Here is a 16,990-nt window from a genome sequence, read left to right on the forward strand (position 1 = left end):
TTTTTTTTTTTTACTCATTACGACATAAGACAAGGATTCATAAATATATATTCATACATATGTATGTATGTATATATATATATATATATATATATATACATGCATACATTTTCCTGTATTTAATGAATCTGTTTAATATGAGTACTACTTTCTGGCCTGAACTACGTATTTAAATTAAATTGAAACTTTTCTATGATACTGTATTATAATACATATAGATTCACCTCTGTGTTTCTAGCACATAGTGAAAAACAACGTAAAACTTTTTGAAGAAAAACTTCCACTGACTAACAATCAAATATGTTTAAAGTTAAAGTTACAGCATTGTAAACAATATGTTTGCTTTGTTGTGATTGTAATTTGAAATGGCGTATTAAATTGTACTGTTTCTAATATTTTGGGGGCCTATTTTTGGAGATCAAATAAAAAGTTTTGACAAAAAACAACTCCGTGTGATGCAGAGCAGTTCACTGCAAAATGCAACCATAATCCTTTATTACATACACTCACGTCCTTTTTAACACAAGACTGAATACAGCAAGCCTCACACGTAAATTGTTTTTTTACATTTCAACGTTATTTTTGTATGTTTGAAGCATCTCTTCCTTTATAGAAAATGAAGCATAACACTTGAATGTGGGTGTGGAACTCTCATTGGTGAGGGGGAGGGCTCACTTCGAAACGCATGCACGCACACACACACCCATAGCACGATAAGGCGCATTCCAAGCAGTCACCAACAGCCTGGCAGCAAAGGCCAGCAATTGTTGTCATCACAGCAGCCATGATATTGTCCAGAATATTTATTCTCCAGCTCCACAACAGATTGTCTGTTTTTCTTCTTCTTTGGTTCGTCTGCCTCCAGAAACGTCCTCAAGTCAGTGCAAAGGAAGTTTGGTCTGTTCCTCTTGGACACACTCAATTGTTTGCTGTTTTCCCACATTGTTGGAATTCAGCGCGCAGGCCTGTTTGCTGGTCCCATGTGGCTTCAATCTCTTTTTTTTTGCTTTTCTCCATTCTTCTTCTACTTATATATTCACTATTTGTACTTTATTTGTGGCTAAAACCGCGGCTGTAAAGTTGGTACAAGGGATTTATTTCCCCCCATTTCTTCAACCTTTTACCCTCATGAGACTACATTGTTTGAAATGTGTTTTTAATTTTTTCTTGCTATTTCGAGTAAGTTGGACATGAGTAAATATTCAGCATGTTACCCCCTCAGGCCATCTCTCGTAGTTTACATACTGCACACGGCAAATCACCAGTTGAAAAGCATATGACATTTCATAGTTTTTTTTCTGCCATTGCCGGAGATTCTTTTGGCCATTCTAACGCTGAAATTGGCCACTATATATAATATTGACCAGGGGGATCACCAACCTTCTTGAAACTGAGAGTTATTTTGTGGGTACTGACTAAATAGAAATAACTAATTTGCGCAAGATAACTTAAATTAATAATTATAATATTCATCTTTGTGAATACACTGTTCATGATTGCTCATAAGAAGTAGCAACGATTTAACAAGATAAGAAGCATAAACATTAATAGGCAACACTCTATTTCTATAAATCGCTACACATGCTTATATTTTTAGTTGTTGATGTGCTATTTTTAAAATAGGAACACTTGTGTTCCTTAGTGGTCACCTGGTGCTTGTGGGCACTGGGCACCATTTTGGTATTTACAATCTTTTGCTTGCTAAGCATGCTAATAACAAACTAGTTGAATCTCTTTCAATTAAAAAAACATCTGCTTAAATTTCAGTGTTATACTGCAGGCGACAACACAAATACAGTACAGTAGTTATTAGAAACAAAGTGATACATTGTAAAAAATTAGTAGTCAACTTTTTTTGTAATGTTGTGTGGCAAAACTTTTTTTCTCTCCAAGGGCCACATAAAGCCGAACGATGCACTTGGCATATTTTGGTTACTTTCATTTATCAAGCACACCAAAAATCAGTCAATCAAGCAATTAAAGATTGTTTAAATTCTACAGTTTTTTTTTCAAACTGCTACCTAAACAGCTTTCTATAAGGCAAATAGTTCAGGATTTTAGGATGGTTGAGAGACCCTGTCACCCAGCTGAAAATATCAGCCCGTGCACTAAATAGCAAGTACACTGCAAAAAGGACTGTAGAAATTTTAAGAAAAAAATATAGTAAAATAAGAAAATTATTACTTCAAATAAACAAAATTATCTGCCAACACAACTAGAAAATTTTACTTAAATTTACCTGTAAGATTTTGAAAAATAAGAAAATCATACTAGGCCCATATCAACCATTGCGGTCTTGAAAATCAGGTCTTCAGACTAAAAACAAGTCATGTCAACTTTTTTCGAGCTGTAATAAATAGAACTATTTTCTCAAATTACATGATTTTTTTTTTTTAATGCTTAGATAATTTAGCCTGAGTGTCAAGCAGGAAGGTAACAGGTCCCATTTTTCTGTCATGACCCAGCCAGGAATTGAACCCACAACCTTCAAGTCTGAGGATAGGCACTCTACCACTGGTAAGGAAAAAAGGAAACATTTTCTTAGTAAATATGAACCATATTGCACTCGTCTGTTTTCATACTTGTATTTTTTTTCCATTTATCTTATTACTAGATTATGCAAAATCTTAAAATAAGAAAACTTATGAAACCCAGTTCAGGGCCTTTGATGTTCGTTAGTTGTCATCTTCAAATGTGGGAAATGCTTGTTTTAATCCTCACAGAACTTAAAACTGGCTGTTAACACTCAATGCAAAGACAGCTTGATCAAATAAGATAATTAAGTAATAGCACAATCATCTTGGGTGACAATTTCATTTTAAGTAAAAAATAACTTGTCAAAATAAGCAAAATTAGGTTCAATTTAAGAAATTATTACTTACTTAAGATTTTAGTTTTTGCAGTGTAAATCCCATCTCTACATTCAGAACCAAAACAAGAGCAATATGTCATAAGATGATCCTTTTTAAAACAGTTATTTTGGAATCATTCATGTGATATTTTCACAATTCTGACCTTGCCACCAGGCAGAAAGTTGAGGGAAACTTGCTTGGAAAAAAAAACTTTATTCACCACAGTGACATGAAGACAAATTTTACTTGTTTAATTGTAAACAGCACATTTGCATCTTTACATGTTTAGAAAAGCTCTCCAGCGGATAAACCAAATTTATTAAGTAGTAGGTATTTTTAGTATACGCCATGGGCCCAAATGGCCCCTGGGCCATAGTTTGCACACCACTACTCTAAACTGTACATACTGTCGGTTTGAATGCGAGTGAAAATGATTGTTTGTCTCTATGTGCCCTGCGATTGACTGACAACTAAGGTGTACACTCGCCTCGCACCCAAAGTCAGCTGCGACATGCTCTAGTTTGCTCATGACTTGCTAAGACAGAAAATGGATGGATGGATCCATTTGACTAAAAATTGATTGTATACGAACTATTTGTTTTTCATACCAATTTTATACCGTTTTAGCTTTCTATACAAATTCCCATGTTTGAATAATTATTTCATTTCTTTTGCCATGTAAATATAAGTATTTTAAAATGCTGTTTATCTAAAAGGTTTGTTATGTTTATTTATTATTTATAACTTTGAGTGATGAAACAAGGTACAACTACACGTTAAAGAAACTTGAACAACAAATTTTTTGGTCACTTTTGGTTTCATTCTGATGGTTGTTTTTTTTTAAGACACTAAATGTGATCAAAAATTAGAAACATACTCATATTGAGTTTACAATCAATTAGGGCTGAACAATGAATCAAATTCAAATTAACATCACAAAGTAGAATTTTTTTCCTCTTCCTAAAACAAAGGTTGTACTTTGAAAAAACAAAACAAAATTTTAGTTGGTCATAGGTTATTTTATTTTTATTTTATTTTATTTTTTTATATTAGTATCTATATAAGTTTAGTGCTTCAGAAGTGTATGTTTACATGTTGTTGCTTCATGAAAGATGAAAAGTTGAAGCCAGAATTCTTTGCATTATTGTAGTAGTTTGCCTTACTGACTTTTTTGGTAGAATTTTGTGAAGTTGAAGTAAATGTTTAAAATACTGCAAGTCAAATTGTTTGGTAAGTTAACTCTAAGTCTAAGTTAAATAGATAAACTGTGTTTCATATTAAATCATGCTTCAATTACCTTTGTAGGCTGAACCTACTGACCAAAACATTCCTGTATAATAATTGTAATACAGTTTGATTTATTGTTCGTTTCTGTTAAAATATGCAAGGGAAGAGGACCTTGGGGAAAAAAATCACATAATAAATTGTGACCATTTTCACCTCCAGTGTGCTCAATGTCAATCGTGCTGTATGTATTTCCCACATCGTGTGTCTACTAAACGCGCACTAGAAACAACATCCCCCCCCCCCCCCCCATGTGTTTTATTTTGCAGCCGACAATCACGAAATAATATACATCTCAAGGATCACGTTAACAATCAGGCGCATGCAAAATGAGAATCTCTTCTTTCTGCGTTTTGTTCCCATGCTTGCGTCCCTCGCCACCGACAGATGGCAAAGCTCTAACTCTGCAGTCGTCTTCATGCGTGCGTCACATTTGACGGGCGTCCTCCTGCCGCTCGCTGCCCTCGTTCACTTTCAAAGAGGCTGCGTGCTCGCAGAAAGGACCCTTGTGACAACATACAACAACTTGGATATACTGTAGAGGGGGCAGCAAGTGTGTGGTGGAGAACAAAGACTGTATGGGATGTATACTGTACTGTGCTTATATATAGGAGTCAGTGTGTGTGTGTGGGTGTGTGTGTGTGTGGCTTCTGTGGAGTACTTTGAGTTTGATTTGGCTACATCACAATACATTTTATTGTCATATTTTGCATGAGTCTTTCCAATACAGACATTGAGTGGCATCATACATCATCATGGCGTCTCCTTGCTTGATGGATTCAAACAAGACATTTTCATGTGGACAACAACATCTGCTGTACACTTGCAAGTGAATATTTGATCTCGGTATGTTATATCATCTTATCCTAATATTGTCTTTGTCTTCAATGGTGAGGAACTGCCATCAAAGTTTCCCCCTTCTGTTAATACTTTAGGGAATTTTCAAACGTCGGGATGTATGGCTGTAATGCCCCAAGATTTGTTCTCCCTGAAAGAAATGATAGAGTAAGAATATATTAACTACAGAGCAACCTGGCTTTACGGGGTCTGCATTGATTTGGACTTCATTTTAGGTTTACCATGTTAAACAGATGTAAATAATGCGCTTTGCAGCATTCTGTCGATTCAAATTCTACCGCCGTGATCATGCATTCAAAAGCAAATTTCAAATTTTTGGACTGCAGGGTTTGGATGCAAATCCGTGGGGCATTACGTCAAAAACCATAAACATCATAAAAGAGGAAATAGAAATTAAAATGGAAGCGACAATGAGGAACGACGGTTAAGTCAACTGCTCAGTGAGAAGCAAATGCTCCCTCGTCGGTATTCGAGAAATAACGCAAAAATGGCAAGTGCAATGACAAATAAAAAGCCATTTAAAGCAAAGTATTGTTTTTATTCACACAAATTTAATAAGATATATAACAACCGTTTTGTCCATAAATATTTAAGGGGAAATAGTTTCTATACACCATCTTTATCAAGAAACAGGGAAACATGGACAATCTTGATAGAACACTTACTGTACTCAACTATTAACACGAAGATCAATATATAAGGTTCTTGGAACTATATCTGAAAGAGTGCACAAATGCTTTCTATGACATCGTGGCCCCTCCCCCAAATTCTTCTCTTTTTTTTTCTTCTTCAAAACAGGATACACCATAAAAAGATCTTTGAAAATAAGATGCAAAACAGTACAAAACTAGTGAGGCGTCCAAAGGGTGTGAATCAGTTAACAAAGAACACACAGAATCCTGAATTTCACAACCTTTTCTCGCATAAGGCACATAGAGTAGAACTGAGTTAGGCATCTACTTCATCAAGTAGACTTTTGCTCTACAATAGAACAAATCAGGACGCTGTTCCTCTCTCTTACTACCTTTCAGCCAGAAGAAACATGCTGGATTTTTTTGGTCTGATCAGTGGCAAGTGGCTTTTCCAGAAAGTCAATGACAGGAGAAAAGAGGATTCCTTCCACCTGCACTCAACTGCACCTATCTGAGGTCATTTTTCAATGCCAGCGCTACAAATCCAGTCTTAATCGTTATACTACACTCCGTCATCCATTTAACAAAAAAAACAAAAAAAACATCACCCTGAGCAACATGATAAAACAATAATGCACTTTTTACGGGGAAGGGGGGGGGGTGCTTTTGTGCAATTGACTGGGATCAATTTTACTGCGATTCATCAACAGTGCCCATCAACTGCTCTCATGTCCAACCGCCAAACAGTTGCTATCATTGCGATTGTGTTATTTTGTTACCACTGTTCTCTTAGCACAGTAAATGTTTGAATCAAGTCTAAAAAAAAATATGCTGGGCTTTCCAGAATGAAGTCTGATTCAACTGCAATACAGATGGGAGACATTCAAAAAGAGAATTGAAAGACTGTTTTCTGGATTTGGACCCATATACAGAACATTCGACAAGTTTGCTTCCCAAATGAGTTCAAAACAGAAACAACAATTGATTTGAGAGCATACAATTACAGGGCAAAAATCACCAATTCAGCATGAATTCAAAAGGGCTCAATTTGTCATCATTCAATACAAATGTACAAATGAAGAATTAATAGTGTTTTTTTTATTTGTAATGATTTTTCTTCAAGTGGAAGTCAACCCAAAAATGTTCTTTATGATAATATGTTGAATGCGCCCCCAATAGTCTAAACGCAGCATTACGGTGAATATTGCCATTGTGGAATATGAATTAAGCAGCAAAATCCACCCGTTTTTGGCCATCTCGGGGGGCGGCCATTTTGTCACTTACTGTAGACATCACAGTTTAGGTAAGGACCAATCGTGATTGGTTGTTACCTGCTGAGGTCACGGCTCACTTGTTTTCTGAAGCTGAGCCGTGATTGGTTGTTACCCTGAGCAACTGTGATGTCATTTTCAGTCAACAACAAGTTACAAAATGGCTGCCCCCTGAGATGGATAAAAACAGGTGGATTTTGCTGCTCAACTCATATTCCGCAAAGGCAATAGTAATCAGTATTTCGTGTTTAGACTAGCGGAGGCACATGTAACATATTATTATAAAGAAAATATTTGAATTGGCGTCCGCTTTAAAGTCATTTCCCAAAGTCCGTCACCACCATGATGAGGTGTCAATTGCTCGACAAGAATTAGATGCGGCCACTGCTCTTCTTGCTCTTGCACGCTCTCCTCAAAGGGGCCATCTCTGCTTGGTTTAAAGGTCAATTGATAAAATAAAATGAAAAGTGAGAGAAAAAAATGTATCAGAGAAAATAACGGTAAAAACAAAACAAAAAGAAGCAGTCTGCTAGCTTAGAAAAGGTTCGTCAAGGTAGTTTGTGAAGGGCTCCCCGAATCGTGGCTGTCCAAACTAGAGGTGACGGAGGTCACTACAGTAATCGAGGGGTTTGTCAGGTCTGTTAGTGTGGCCGCGCTGGAGGGGGGGGTCAGGGCGCCACTGTCGGACGAGGGCGGAGGGAGTGAGGTGCCATCAGCCTTATCAACACCTCCGTTCTCCTGTCGTAAAACGTTCCTTCTGAATTTGGCTCTCGCGTTTTGGAACCAAACCTGCAAACCAATGCCAGTGGGGCTTTTACTTTTTTGCGTTTATGGACGACTGCTTTCAAGAAATACAGCTGCAGATCAACATAAATTGACACAATATTTGGGGAGTTCAAGGCGCCGGACAACTATGTCAGCTCCTCATCTCAGCACAAAAATGAAAAGGGGATGATCATCTTTTAGAATTTCAACATGTGCACTCTTCTTTTCAGTCAAACACTAATCAACTCCTTTCTGCCTCGGAAATTACACAGCCAAAACGCCCCACTAATGACTACATCCATCGTGGCTCAATGAAACAAAAGAAAAGAAATGAGAGTCTGGGGGTGAAATGGCGGTGGGGGGGTCATGGAGTAGGGGAAGTGGAAACACTCATACGAGGAAGGCAAACGGATCCGTGCTTACCTGCAGAACTCTTTTGGTCAGGCCCGTCTTCTGGGCCAGCTGCTTGAGGTCCTTAGCGTCTGGGTTGTGGTTGATGGCAAAGTAGGATTTCATTGTCCGCAGCTGGTGGTGCTTGAAGGAGGTCCGCATGCGCTTGGTCTTCTGCGTCGGCGCGTAGGCCTGCTGGTCCCGGTCCAAGTGGTCCGCGTCGTTCTCGTTGCAGCCTGCGGGCAAAGAGCGCAGCAACCAAGACAATCAATATGTTTGTGTCCAAAACGGCGCTTTTGCTCAACCATTAATATATGTATTGCTCTGTGATGTGTATCTGAATGTATTTATGTAAAGGGGACTACTACTGCTGCTAGAATATGGTAACTTAATTTGTTGTTCATTAATGTGCATTGTCCCTTTCAAATAAAATGAAATGAAATTAAATTAACATTGCATCAGCAAAGAGCACGAGACATTTTCAACACTATAGATTGGTCAGGAATTTGTCAAGATAACACCCAATAATGTGGATTAACCAATATCTTAGATTTGTGAAAAAATTTGAAATTACCCAAATTGTGACATACGGGGATTTGGGATTTAGATGGATAGATGAATGGATAAATGGATGGATGGATGGATGGATGGATGATAGCTAGCTTGCTAGCTTGCTAGCCTGCTAGATAGATAGCTAGATAGATAGATAGATTTTTTTTTACAAAAAACATTGCTCAACTGATTTCAAATTTTAATGGTGTGTGAAAACTATTAGTATTATTGCGACAATGTACTTTTCTTTTCTTTTGTTTTCCCTCATGATGAAAATATAAAATGATGGTACTGTAGTGTAGACTATACTCAGCAAAAATTGAGGCAAAATGAAATCAGTGTCTTTCTAAAATGTAAATCTGTTGGAATATACTTTGGAAAATTTGATAAATAAATCACCTTCAACATGAAACTTATTTAATTGTGCTTGTCTAGGACAAGTAGTTACTCAGGTATTCATATTTCAAATGATTTGAAATGACACATTTTGGGGTTACGCTGCATCAAGTTTCACTTTTTGAACAGAACTACTGCAATAAATGAACTTTTCTACCATGCTGAAATGTATTGAAGGCATACATACATACAATGAGTGGTCAGCCGTTCAAAACAACAACACACATCTCCACTGCATTATTTAATGACACTTGTGCAACTACAACTTATACTGTTCGTTTGCCATATAAAGTTAACATTACAGTGGCTAACACTAAGCTTACATTGTTATCCTCATGCTTGTAACAAACATACTCTTTTTATATATATTTATATATACATATATATAGTTATACACGCTTTGGCTGTAAATTTAATGCTAAAAAAAAACGACATCCTGTGCAATTCTCCTTGGCATCATGTAATGGTTCATGTTATTCTGGCTGTCACAATAGCTCTGCCTGGCACCTTTCACTTTTAAAATGAAGACTATTGGCATCTGTAAGGCACATTGTTTTATAACAGTTACCCACTAGGGGTCTCTGTATCCAAAGAAGACCTAACCTCATGGAGAGGTGTGCAATAACAATACTCTGTAGACTCACTCAGCGGAGCTCGGCGTGTTCAAAACAAGCAAGAAAAGGCTCACTTGAGACAAATAACATCAAAACAACAGCAGAATCGGATCCTATTTGTAGCAAATGTGAGGTTTTAGATGTGCGCATGAGTGACGGATATTAACAACAACATTTTGGGGAGACTACAATGAAAAGGGTGTCAAAGGTTTGTACACATTTAAACTGATTTAATCGCTCCCTTTTTAGCTCATATTTAATAATCCCATTTGATTATTTATCGTTATTAATATCTTTTATTTTTTTTAAATGCATGCTGCATAATAATGACAATAGGTAGCAAAAATAATTCATGCATTTTTGTCATATCTGAAACTCGATCCCATCCTACTGTTCCATGAGAAAAGACCGCATTTGCATAAGGGACTAAAGGAAGCGGAATCGGGTTTGTGGTATTCAGTTGACGCAGTGGCCTGAGAAGAGCGGCCTGGCCTGGCCGCAGCGCTGGAGGCCCGGGATTCCAACGTCACTTCCAATTAAGACAGAACAATTAACGCGCAGATTACCCTTCTTCCTCCCCCCATTCATCGCGAACACAGCCGCACAATGACTCGCTTATCAAGCGCGCACTAATTCGCGGAGCGACACGAAAAATTGGGACGCTGCAGGGTCCAGCGACTCCCAGCATGCAGACAGACGGGAGTTTTCGCTGTCTTTTTTTAATTCAAAAATATTTTCGCTCAAACACTAACTTACAAAAACGTGCAAAACGTGTATTTTATATTAAATTGTAAACATTTTGACCAAACAACCACAGTCATATTTACACATTTAGTCTATGTTATGGATGTGAAAATTAACGGATGACAGTAAATTAATAAATCGGCGACTGCGGGCGTCGTTTAGCCTCAGGGCAGATGCATTTCATCCAGACATGCAATCCTTACATAAATTAAAATTTAAACTCATCATCTTATTCAGTTGCCATGAGAGATCAAATTGTGCAACTCCACTTAATCGTCCGAAAATTATTGAGTAACAACAAATATTATATCAGTTTGGCTATAAAACAGTGACATGTATAGTGACAGGCAGAAAAAAGTAATGCTTTGCCACCAGATAGCAATTAATTATCCTCCACTTTTAGTTTGATTGTGTTTCGTGTTTGTTTTTGGTTTTTATGTAAAATACGCTTTGGTTCAATAATCACAATTTATTTTGTCCAGACTGAGTTTCTCATGTTGTGTTTGGAGAAATTGGGGACGTGAAAACTTTTAGGAAGCTGTTTTCTATTCCAGTGACATATAGTGACATGCAGAACAATGAAATGCTCTTCCACTAGCTGATAATCTACCCGTGTATCCACGTTTTGTGAAACATGAGGTCGTGTACCATGAGATTTTATGCTAATTAATGTGTAGCTTGACCTAATTAAAAATAATAAAAAAAGAAAGAAACTCTGGTGTTAATCCCCCAGCCGCACCCCCCCCCCCAAAAAAAAAGTTACATGTTGGTGATGTTTTCTTGTGTGTGTGTTTTTTTTAAATCACTAATGTAAAAACCTATAACCGATACCTATATGTATTTTTTTTTAATGCATGTAGCTAAAGATAATCAATTTGGCTCAATTGGTCAGAAGCGATGCTAGTGTCATAGAGTGACAAGCAGAACAATTGAGTGCTCTTTCATCATATGTCAATAAACATGTGTATCCACTTTTTGTATTTTTTGTGTGTGTGGTGGTGTTTATTTTTAAGGTAAAAATGTGCTTTCACTCAATACAGGTTAGGAAAAACACAATTCATTCACTTTTTTGTCCAAAAGGGAGATTTTGGTCAAGGGAATATAAAAATGTAGCTATTTTTGGAAAGCTGTTTTTTGCACAACAATTATTTTTTTATTTCATACAATATGAAGGATCAAGTGTGTTGCAAAAAAATGCACAATTTCACTAAATTCATATAGTTAAGAACTGTATCATTTTTAATCTATGCTTTTGGGAGTTTTCCTCTTTCTTTTTCTTTTTATTTAAATTTGTGGTGTTCCTAAAAAATAGCACTTGTAAAAAATATGCTGAGCTTGATAAAGATTGTGAAACACTGAGCTCATGAATTTATGTTTTCTAGGAGTGTGATTTTGATAAAGTAGTGTCGTGTTGTGTGTGTGAAAATCGGAAAGTGAAAACTTTTAAGAAGCTATTTTTGGGAGGTTGGTTTTGCACTCTATTAAATATTATTATTATTATTATTATTATTACCATTGTTGTTTCTCTTGCCTTATCGTGTTAGGGGGTCTCACCTGTGTTATAGCTCGGTAAGTCCAAGCCCATGGCGGGGCTCTTCCTCTTCCTCGGCCGGCCCTTTTGAGCCGTGCCGCTGCCGTTGAAGTAGGGCAGGCCGAGGCCGCCACCCTTGGCCGCCAGCTCGGCGAAGTTGAGCTGGGGGTGGTAGTCGGCGCCCTGCACCAAGCTCTCGAAGTGGAGGCGGCAGTAGACCAGGCTGTCCTTCATGCCGAAGTGGTCGCCCGTGGTGAGGGTCTTGTTGCACGAGGTGCACGTGAAGCAGCTCAGGTGGTACACGGAGTCTCGCGCGCGCATCACCATCTCCGAGGCGGAAATGCCCAGGTGGCAGCGCGCGCACCTCTGCACTGAGAACCTTCTGGAACAGACGCATCGTCAAAAACACACTCCTGGGAGCACTAATATAAAGATATACACGTTGGGTTTGCTAAGTCCCACTATAAAGTTGTTATTAAAAAAAAAAGTTTCGTTAAATAGTAGAAAGGGCGTTAGAGTTATTTAAATATTTCTAATTGTAGCAGATGACAAGGTCCCTGGGCGTTAGCATGGGCTAACATGTAACATCCTCTTTTCTTTTTTTATAAAACCAACATTGTACCTAAATTCGATTTTGTGTCACAAATAGCCTATATAGTTTGTAAGTGTGTATATTATGAAGAATATTTACTATCGTTTCTTCTCATTAAAAGTTAGCTTATTTACTCCCTCGCACCATCACTGCTAGCTTCCCGACTTGGGCGACATTTAGCACAAAAAAAGATGGCGATTTAAAGAGACAGGCTACATATTTGCATTTAAGTAATGTTTATGCGTTTTATTTTTGTCCTAGAAAATAATAAGCACACGGATTTGACTATGACTACCACCAATATATTTGTTTTTCACTTAAGGTAAAGGTTGGACTGACTAATTATTCTTATAACACATTAAGATTAAAATACAAGGCCCATACAGCAAAAGCCCGGTAAAATAACTATTTTAATCCAATTCGTCTTTTATTGTCTAAAACATGTTGGTCTTAATAAAGCTAATTTTGCCTATTTGTCCACGGCGTCGTTCGTGTACACCTTTACCTGTAGTAATCCTCTTTGCAGTAGATGCTGCCATCCTTGGCGAAACACGTTAGCTCCGACTCCAGCGCTAGTTTACATTCACAGCATTTGAGACAGCGCAGGTGCCACTGCTTGTCCACGGCCAGGAGGTAGTATCTGTCCGAGATCTTGCCCCCGCAACCGGCGCACAGGGCGGGCTTCTCCGGGCTCATAGAGGGCATGGTCTGGACACAACAATACACCGTCAGGAAAACCTTTTGCCAAATTGACAATAACATGGAGTCATAAGTAATAGCCTACTGTATTATTCTATTTTAGTATTAGATATTTTATAAATGTTTTATATATTGGGCAGGCATTGGTGAGACAACACGGACAAAATATTCAGCAAAATATATTCGAGTCCAAACCATGCAATTATTTTCGGTTGTGCAGAAAAATATGCATGTTTTCTCCAATTTCATGTGCATAATTTATTTTTATGTGCATCACCAATCCAATATAAAATCAGTATATATGGGTTATTTATAATTATGTTTTTGCAAGTGTTGCCATGCCTACAACAGGCACCGTTAGTTCTTGGTCAATTTAAGAAACAAAATTACATACAATCTGTACGTTATAATGACAATAACTTAGGTTAGTCATATATGTGATATTGAAAATTATAAGAGCTTTTAGTTGGTGATGATTGTCATTTCTCTGTTTTTATTTTACGGAAATTTCTTTTGAACTGGAATAATCCCCTTCAAAAATATCTGTGTATTTCCTTACAATTGAATTTAAAGGCCTGGCCTCACCGTCTCTCTGCCGTTGATCTGCATGCTTTTTGCCAGGCGAGAATCCGACTTGGACCTTCTCTCCATCTCCTCCATGATCCCTTGGATGTGGTCCCCTGAGATCCCGTGGAAAAGCATGGCTCCCGGTCCTGGGCGCAACGTGCGAGCGGCTGCTTCTGCCTTGCAGCCCACCACTTCCATATACCGTGGACGCCGACTGGTGTGGTGCTGGCTCGGCTCAGCGCATCCAAAATGCAGAGAGTCAGATCACCTCCCGGCCCACTGCGTGCAAAGGCAACTGGAAGCACAGAAGTTTAAAAAAATAAAAATAAAAAATTCAAAAATAGGAGAAACTACAACAGCAGCAGCAGCAGCATGGGTGGGACGGCGAAGTGCACGAGCTTGTTCCTTCCTTCCAGAATGTCTGTCATCCAGATAACAAAAAAAAAAAAAGTATAGTCCAAGGGGGTGAAGGGAAGGAGAGGGGGGTGGCTGCAGTGTGGCCAAAAATAATGACACAAGCTTCGGTTAGCTTCTTTTCTCTTTTTTTTCACTTCCAAAGTTCCCAGTCAGGGCTCCTTGGTATTTGGAGGTCAGATTGGAACTGCCTGCATTTGAGCACCGTGTCCTATTTGTGAAGAGAGCAAAGCCTGCCCAGTCTGAATAATTTGGTAGGAGGAGTTCCCCATCTCACTCTCTCTCCCCTCTCTCTCTCTCTCTTCCCTGTCTACCTCTCTCGCTCTCCCTCGCCATTCATTCATATTGCCCAACAAAGAAGATTATTTCTTTCCCTATAGTTTGCCAACACACTGCTTCACTTTACATTAGTAACTGAACTTATTTTCATCACTTAGTGACCGTGTTGCTGTTAGGATGAATTAGGATGGTTTGTTTCGTCACGTTAATTGTCTAAATTCTAAAATGTAAAATATTGCATTTATAAGAAATATATTAGGGCTACATAAAAATTCCCAAATGTTCAATTTAGAAGCATCATTATCCTCATCATAATTATCACGAAGAAAAATAACTTATTAATCTGATGCGATCCAGGCAAGTGTTTGGTCGCTTCAGTGTGTGCACGTGTAGTGGGCGGGGCCTGATTCTAATAATTCATTAAAAATAAGGCACTGCTGTATGCATGCGAACTATATTACTCTCTAAATAAACACATGTTAAATAGATACATTTTTTACAGTATTTTTTTTATAACACTTTAATAACTCTGCCTCGATTATCTATTCTGTAATTAGGCTACATTACATTCATTTATCTCTTCCTCGGGAATAGGGCCATGCATGCAGCACCTTTGTTTACTTTCAGCGGGACTTAATTAGACAAGAGAATTGAGTAGAGAGTGACATTCTCCACACATGGTCAGACGAGTGTTCTGTGTGTGTAACTGGCAGAAATGAAAAAATAATATAGGCTAGTGGTAATGGTGGGCGGGGAAAACCCAGCTAGTTATCACCTCTTTTCAGAAATTTCGTTTATTATTGACTTATATGATCCATATTAAGCAGGCGCCACTGAGATTACACTGTGGTGTAACGTGGCAGCTTTAAGGGATGAGGAAAAATAGGTCTAACGTGGCCACGCCATAACATGTAAAATACAAATATAAATTAAAGGGGGGGGGTGTAGCCCTATGACGAGTAGGCTACTGTCTTAAGGTAACATATAGGCCGATATGTTGCACAATACATGCACCCCTGCCACCATCACGTTGCGGCGTTGAAGGCCCCCATGGAGTCTTGAACCCTCCCGGACTGCTTTTGGACCTGAATTGTATAAATGTTGATTTGCACACTGTTGTTTCGTTCTTAAAAAAACAAAACGAATTCAAAAACAAAGGTTATAATTTTTACTCATGCATTGACAAATGTACCGTACAGTAGCATGCGTGCACGACTGTTTTTTTTTTTTTTTAATTCCCTACAACAACAAAAAGAAACAAGTTGAAGTCATGCATCTCTTCAAAAAATTTATGGAGACATTTTTGACGACTTGAAATGCCAATAAAAGGAGAATAGTGTTGACCCGTAGCCTCCAGCGGTAACATTTGATTTGACTGAGGAGGATTTAGCGATGCGTCAGTGAGCACGCAGCGAGCAGCACACAGGGACTGGTGTCGTTTGTGGATTTGCATGAATAATTGTGATATTCCCTGCTAGTAAACACGCTTCTTTGCTTTTTTCCCCTTCCCAATTTCACAGAAGGGCCTGTTTAAGTCCCTTTAAGCCTAAATGGCGAGATAATCATCTGGTGATTTTTTTTTGTTTGTTGCCATTATAGACATCTTTCTAAAATGTTGAATTTCTTCAAAATTAATTATTAAAATCGAGATATTAAGTTAATGAACTAGCGTATAGCAATTGATGTTAAACAATAAATATTGCAATTTATTGGAACATTTTAACATTCCAAATATATTTAATACATTGGCGCAAAGCCTTATTTTTTTGTGTTGCCATAATAAAAGAAAAGTTCATAATGCATTATATATATTGTTATATTGTTTTGAAATTACCTCAGGTACATGCACCTATAATTTCAAAACAAACGTCATAATAAATGTATAAGGCGAGTAATTAAAAAAACAAAATAAATACAACAAAAACGGCTGCTTTTTAAGGAGGCTTTGTCAGTTAGTTGTCATTAACCTTAGCATTAGCCTATACCGTCTTTCTTCCCAGAAGACACTGGCCGGATTCAGGCTCTTACCTGAGGATGTGCTGGTTCGATGGCCGCGGGATGGGCAAGGCGAAGGAGACGCTCCAGCCCGGACTGCGCGCTCCAGCGTAGGACGGGAGAAGAGAGGAAGGAGAGAGAGGAGAGGAGAGGAGAGGGAGGTTGACTGCCTGCCTGCCGATAGATGGGGGCTGTACCACGTTTGTGAGCCGCGGCTCCACATCCAGCCGCAATTAAAAGGCAAGTCATTTAAATATTCCTCCGGCATGCAAAGACACAACACGGCGCACACACCATTGCACTGCAAACTGCAGCCAATGGCCTTCTTTGCACGCGTAGAGCTTCTGATGGCGGATGTCGCCACGAATTAAAAAGGGCTAAATAACACCATCCTGTATCGCTTACCGCCTTATGGCGAGCAATAAGCATTCGTACGAAGATTTAAATGCATTTTGGGGTCATTATTATCAAGCATATAAGAACAAAATGGCGCTTCAGTGTTTTAATAAGAAGCTCAACTTGCAGGTTTATGACAATTAAAAATAAGATACATAT

General features: G+C 38.2%; 1 protein-coding gene across 4 annotated transcripts; it reads right to left on the reverse strand.

Annotated features, from left to right (window-relative positions):
- Positions 1-3,082: 3,082 nt before the first annotated feature.
- Positions 3,083-16,657, reverse strand: lhx9 (LIM homeobox 9). Of its 4 annotated transcripts, XM_086089739.1 has the most exons (6): positions 16,469-16,657; positions 13,766-14,042; positions 12,987-13,189; positions 11,913-12,271; positions 8,086-8,288; positions 5,131-7,686 (listed from the first exon to the last, which is right to left on the reverse strand). In XM_086089739.1, the coding sequence occupies exons 2-6, from the start codon at positions 13,943-13,945 to the stop codon at positions 7,432-7,434; spliced, it is 1,200 nt and encodes a 399-aa protein (XP_085945865.1). In that variant the 5' UTR covers positions 13,946-14,042; positions 16,469-16,657; the 3' UTR covers positions 5,131-7,431. The 4 variants fall into 4 exon arrangements, with proteins under 4 accessions (XP_085945867.1, XP_085945865.1, XP_085945866.1 ...); XM_086089741.1 differs by lacking the exons at positions 5,131-7,686; positions 16,469-16,657 and adding an exon at positions 3,083-5,124 and having other exon boundaries at positions 13,766-14,363; XM_086089740.1 differs by lacking the exon at positions 16,469-16,657 and having other exon boundaries at positions 11,913-12,268; positions 13,766-14,363.
- Positions 16,658-16,990: the final 333 nt, after the last annotated feature.

The sequence above is a fragment of the Leptonotus elevatus genome, chromosome 11 (assembly GCF_054856555.1).
Source record: "Leptonotus elevatus isolate MCC_2025b chromosome 11, RoL_Lele_1.0, whole genome shotgun sequence".
In the NCBI taxonomy this organism is placed as follows: Eukaryota; Metazoa; Chordata; class Actinopteri; order Syngnathiformes; family Syngnathidae; genus Leptonotus; species Leptonotus elevatus.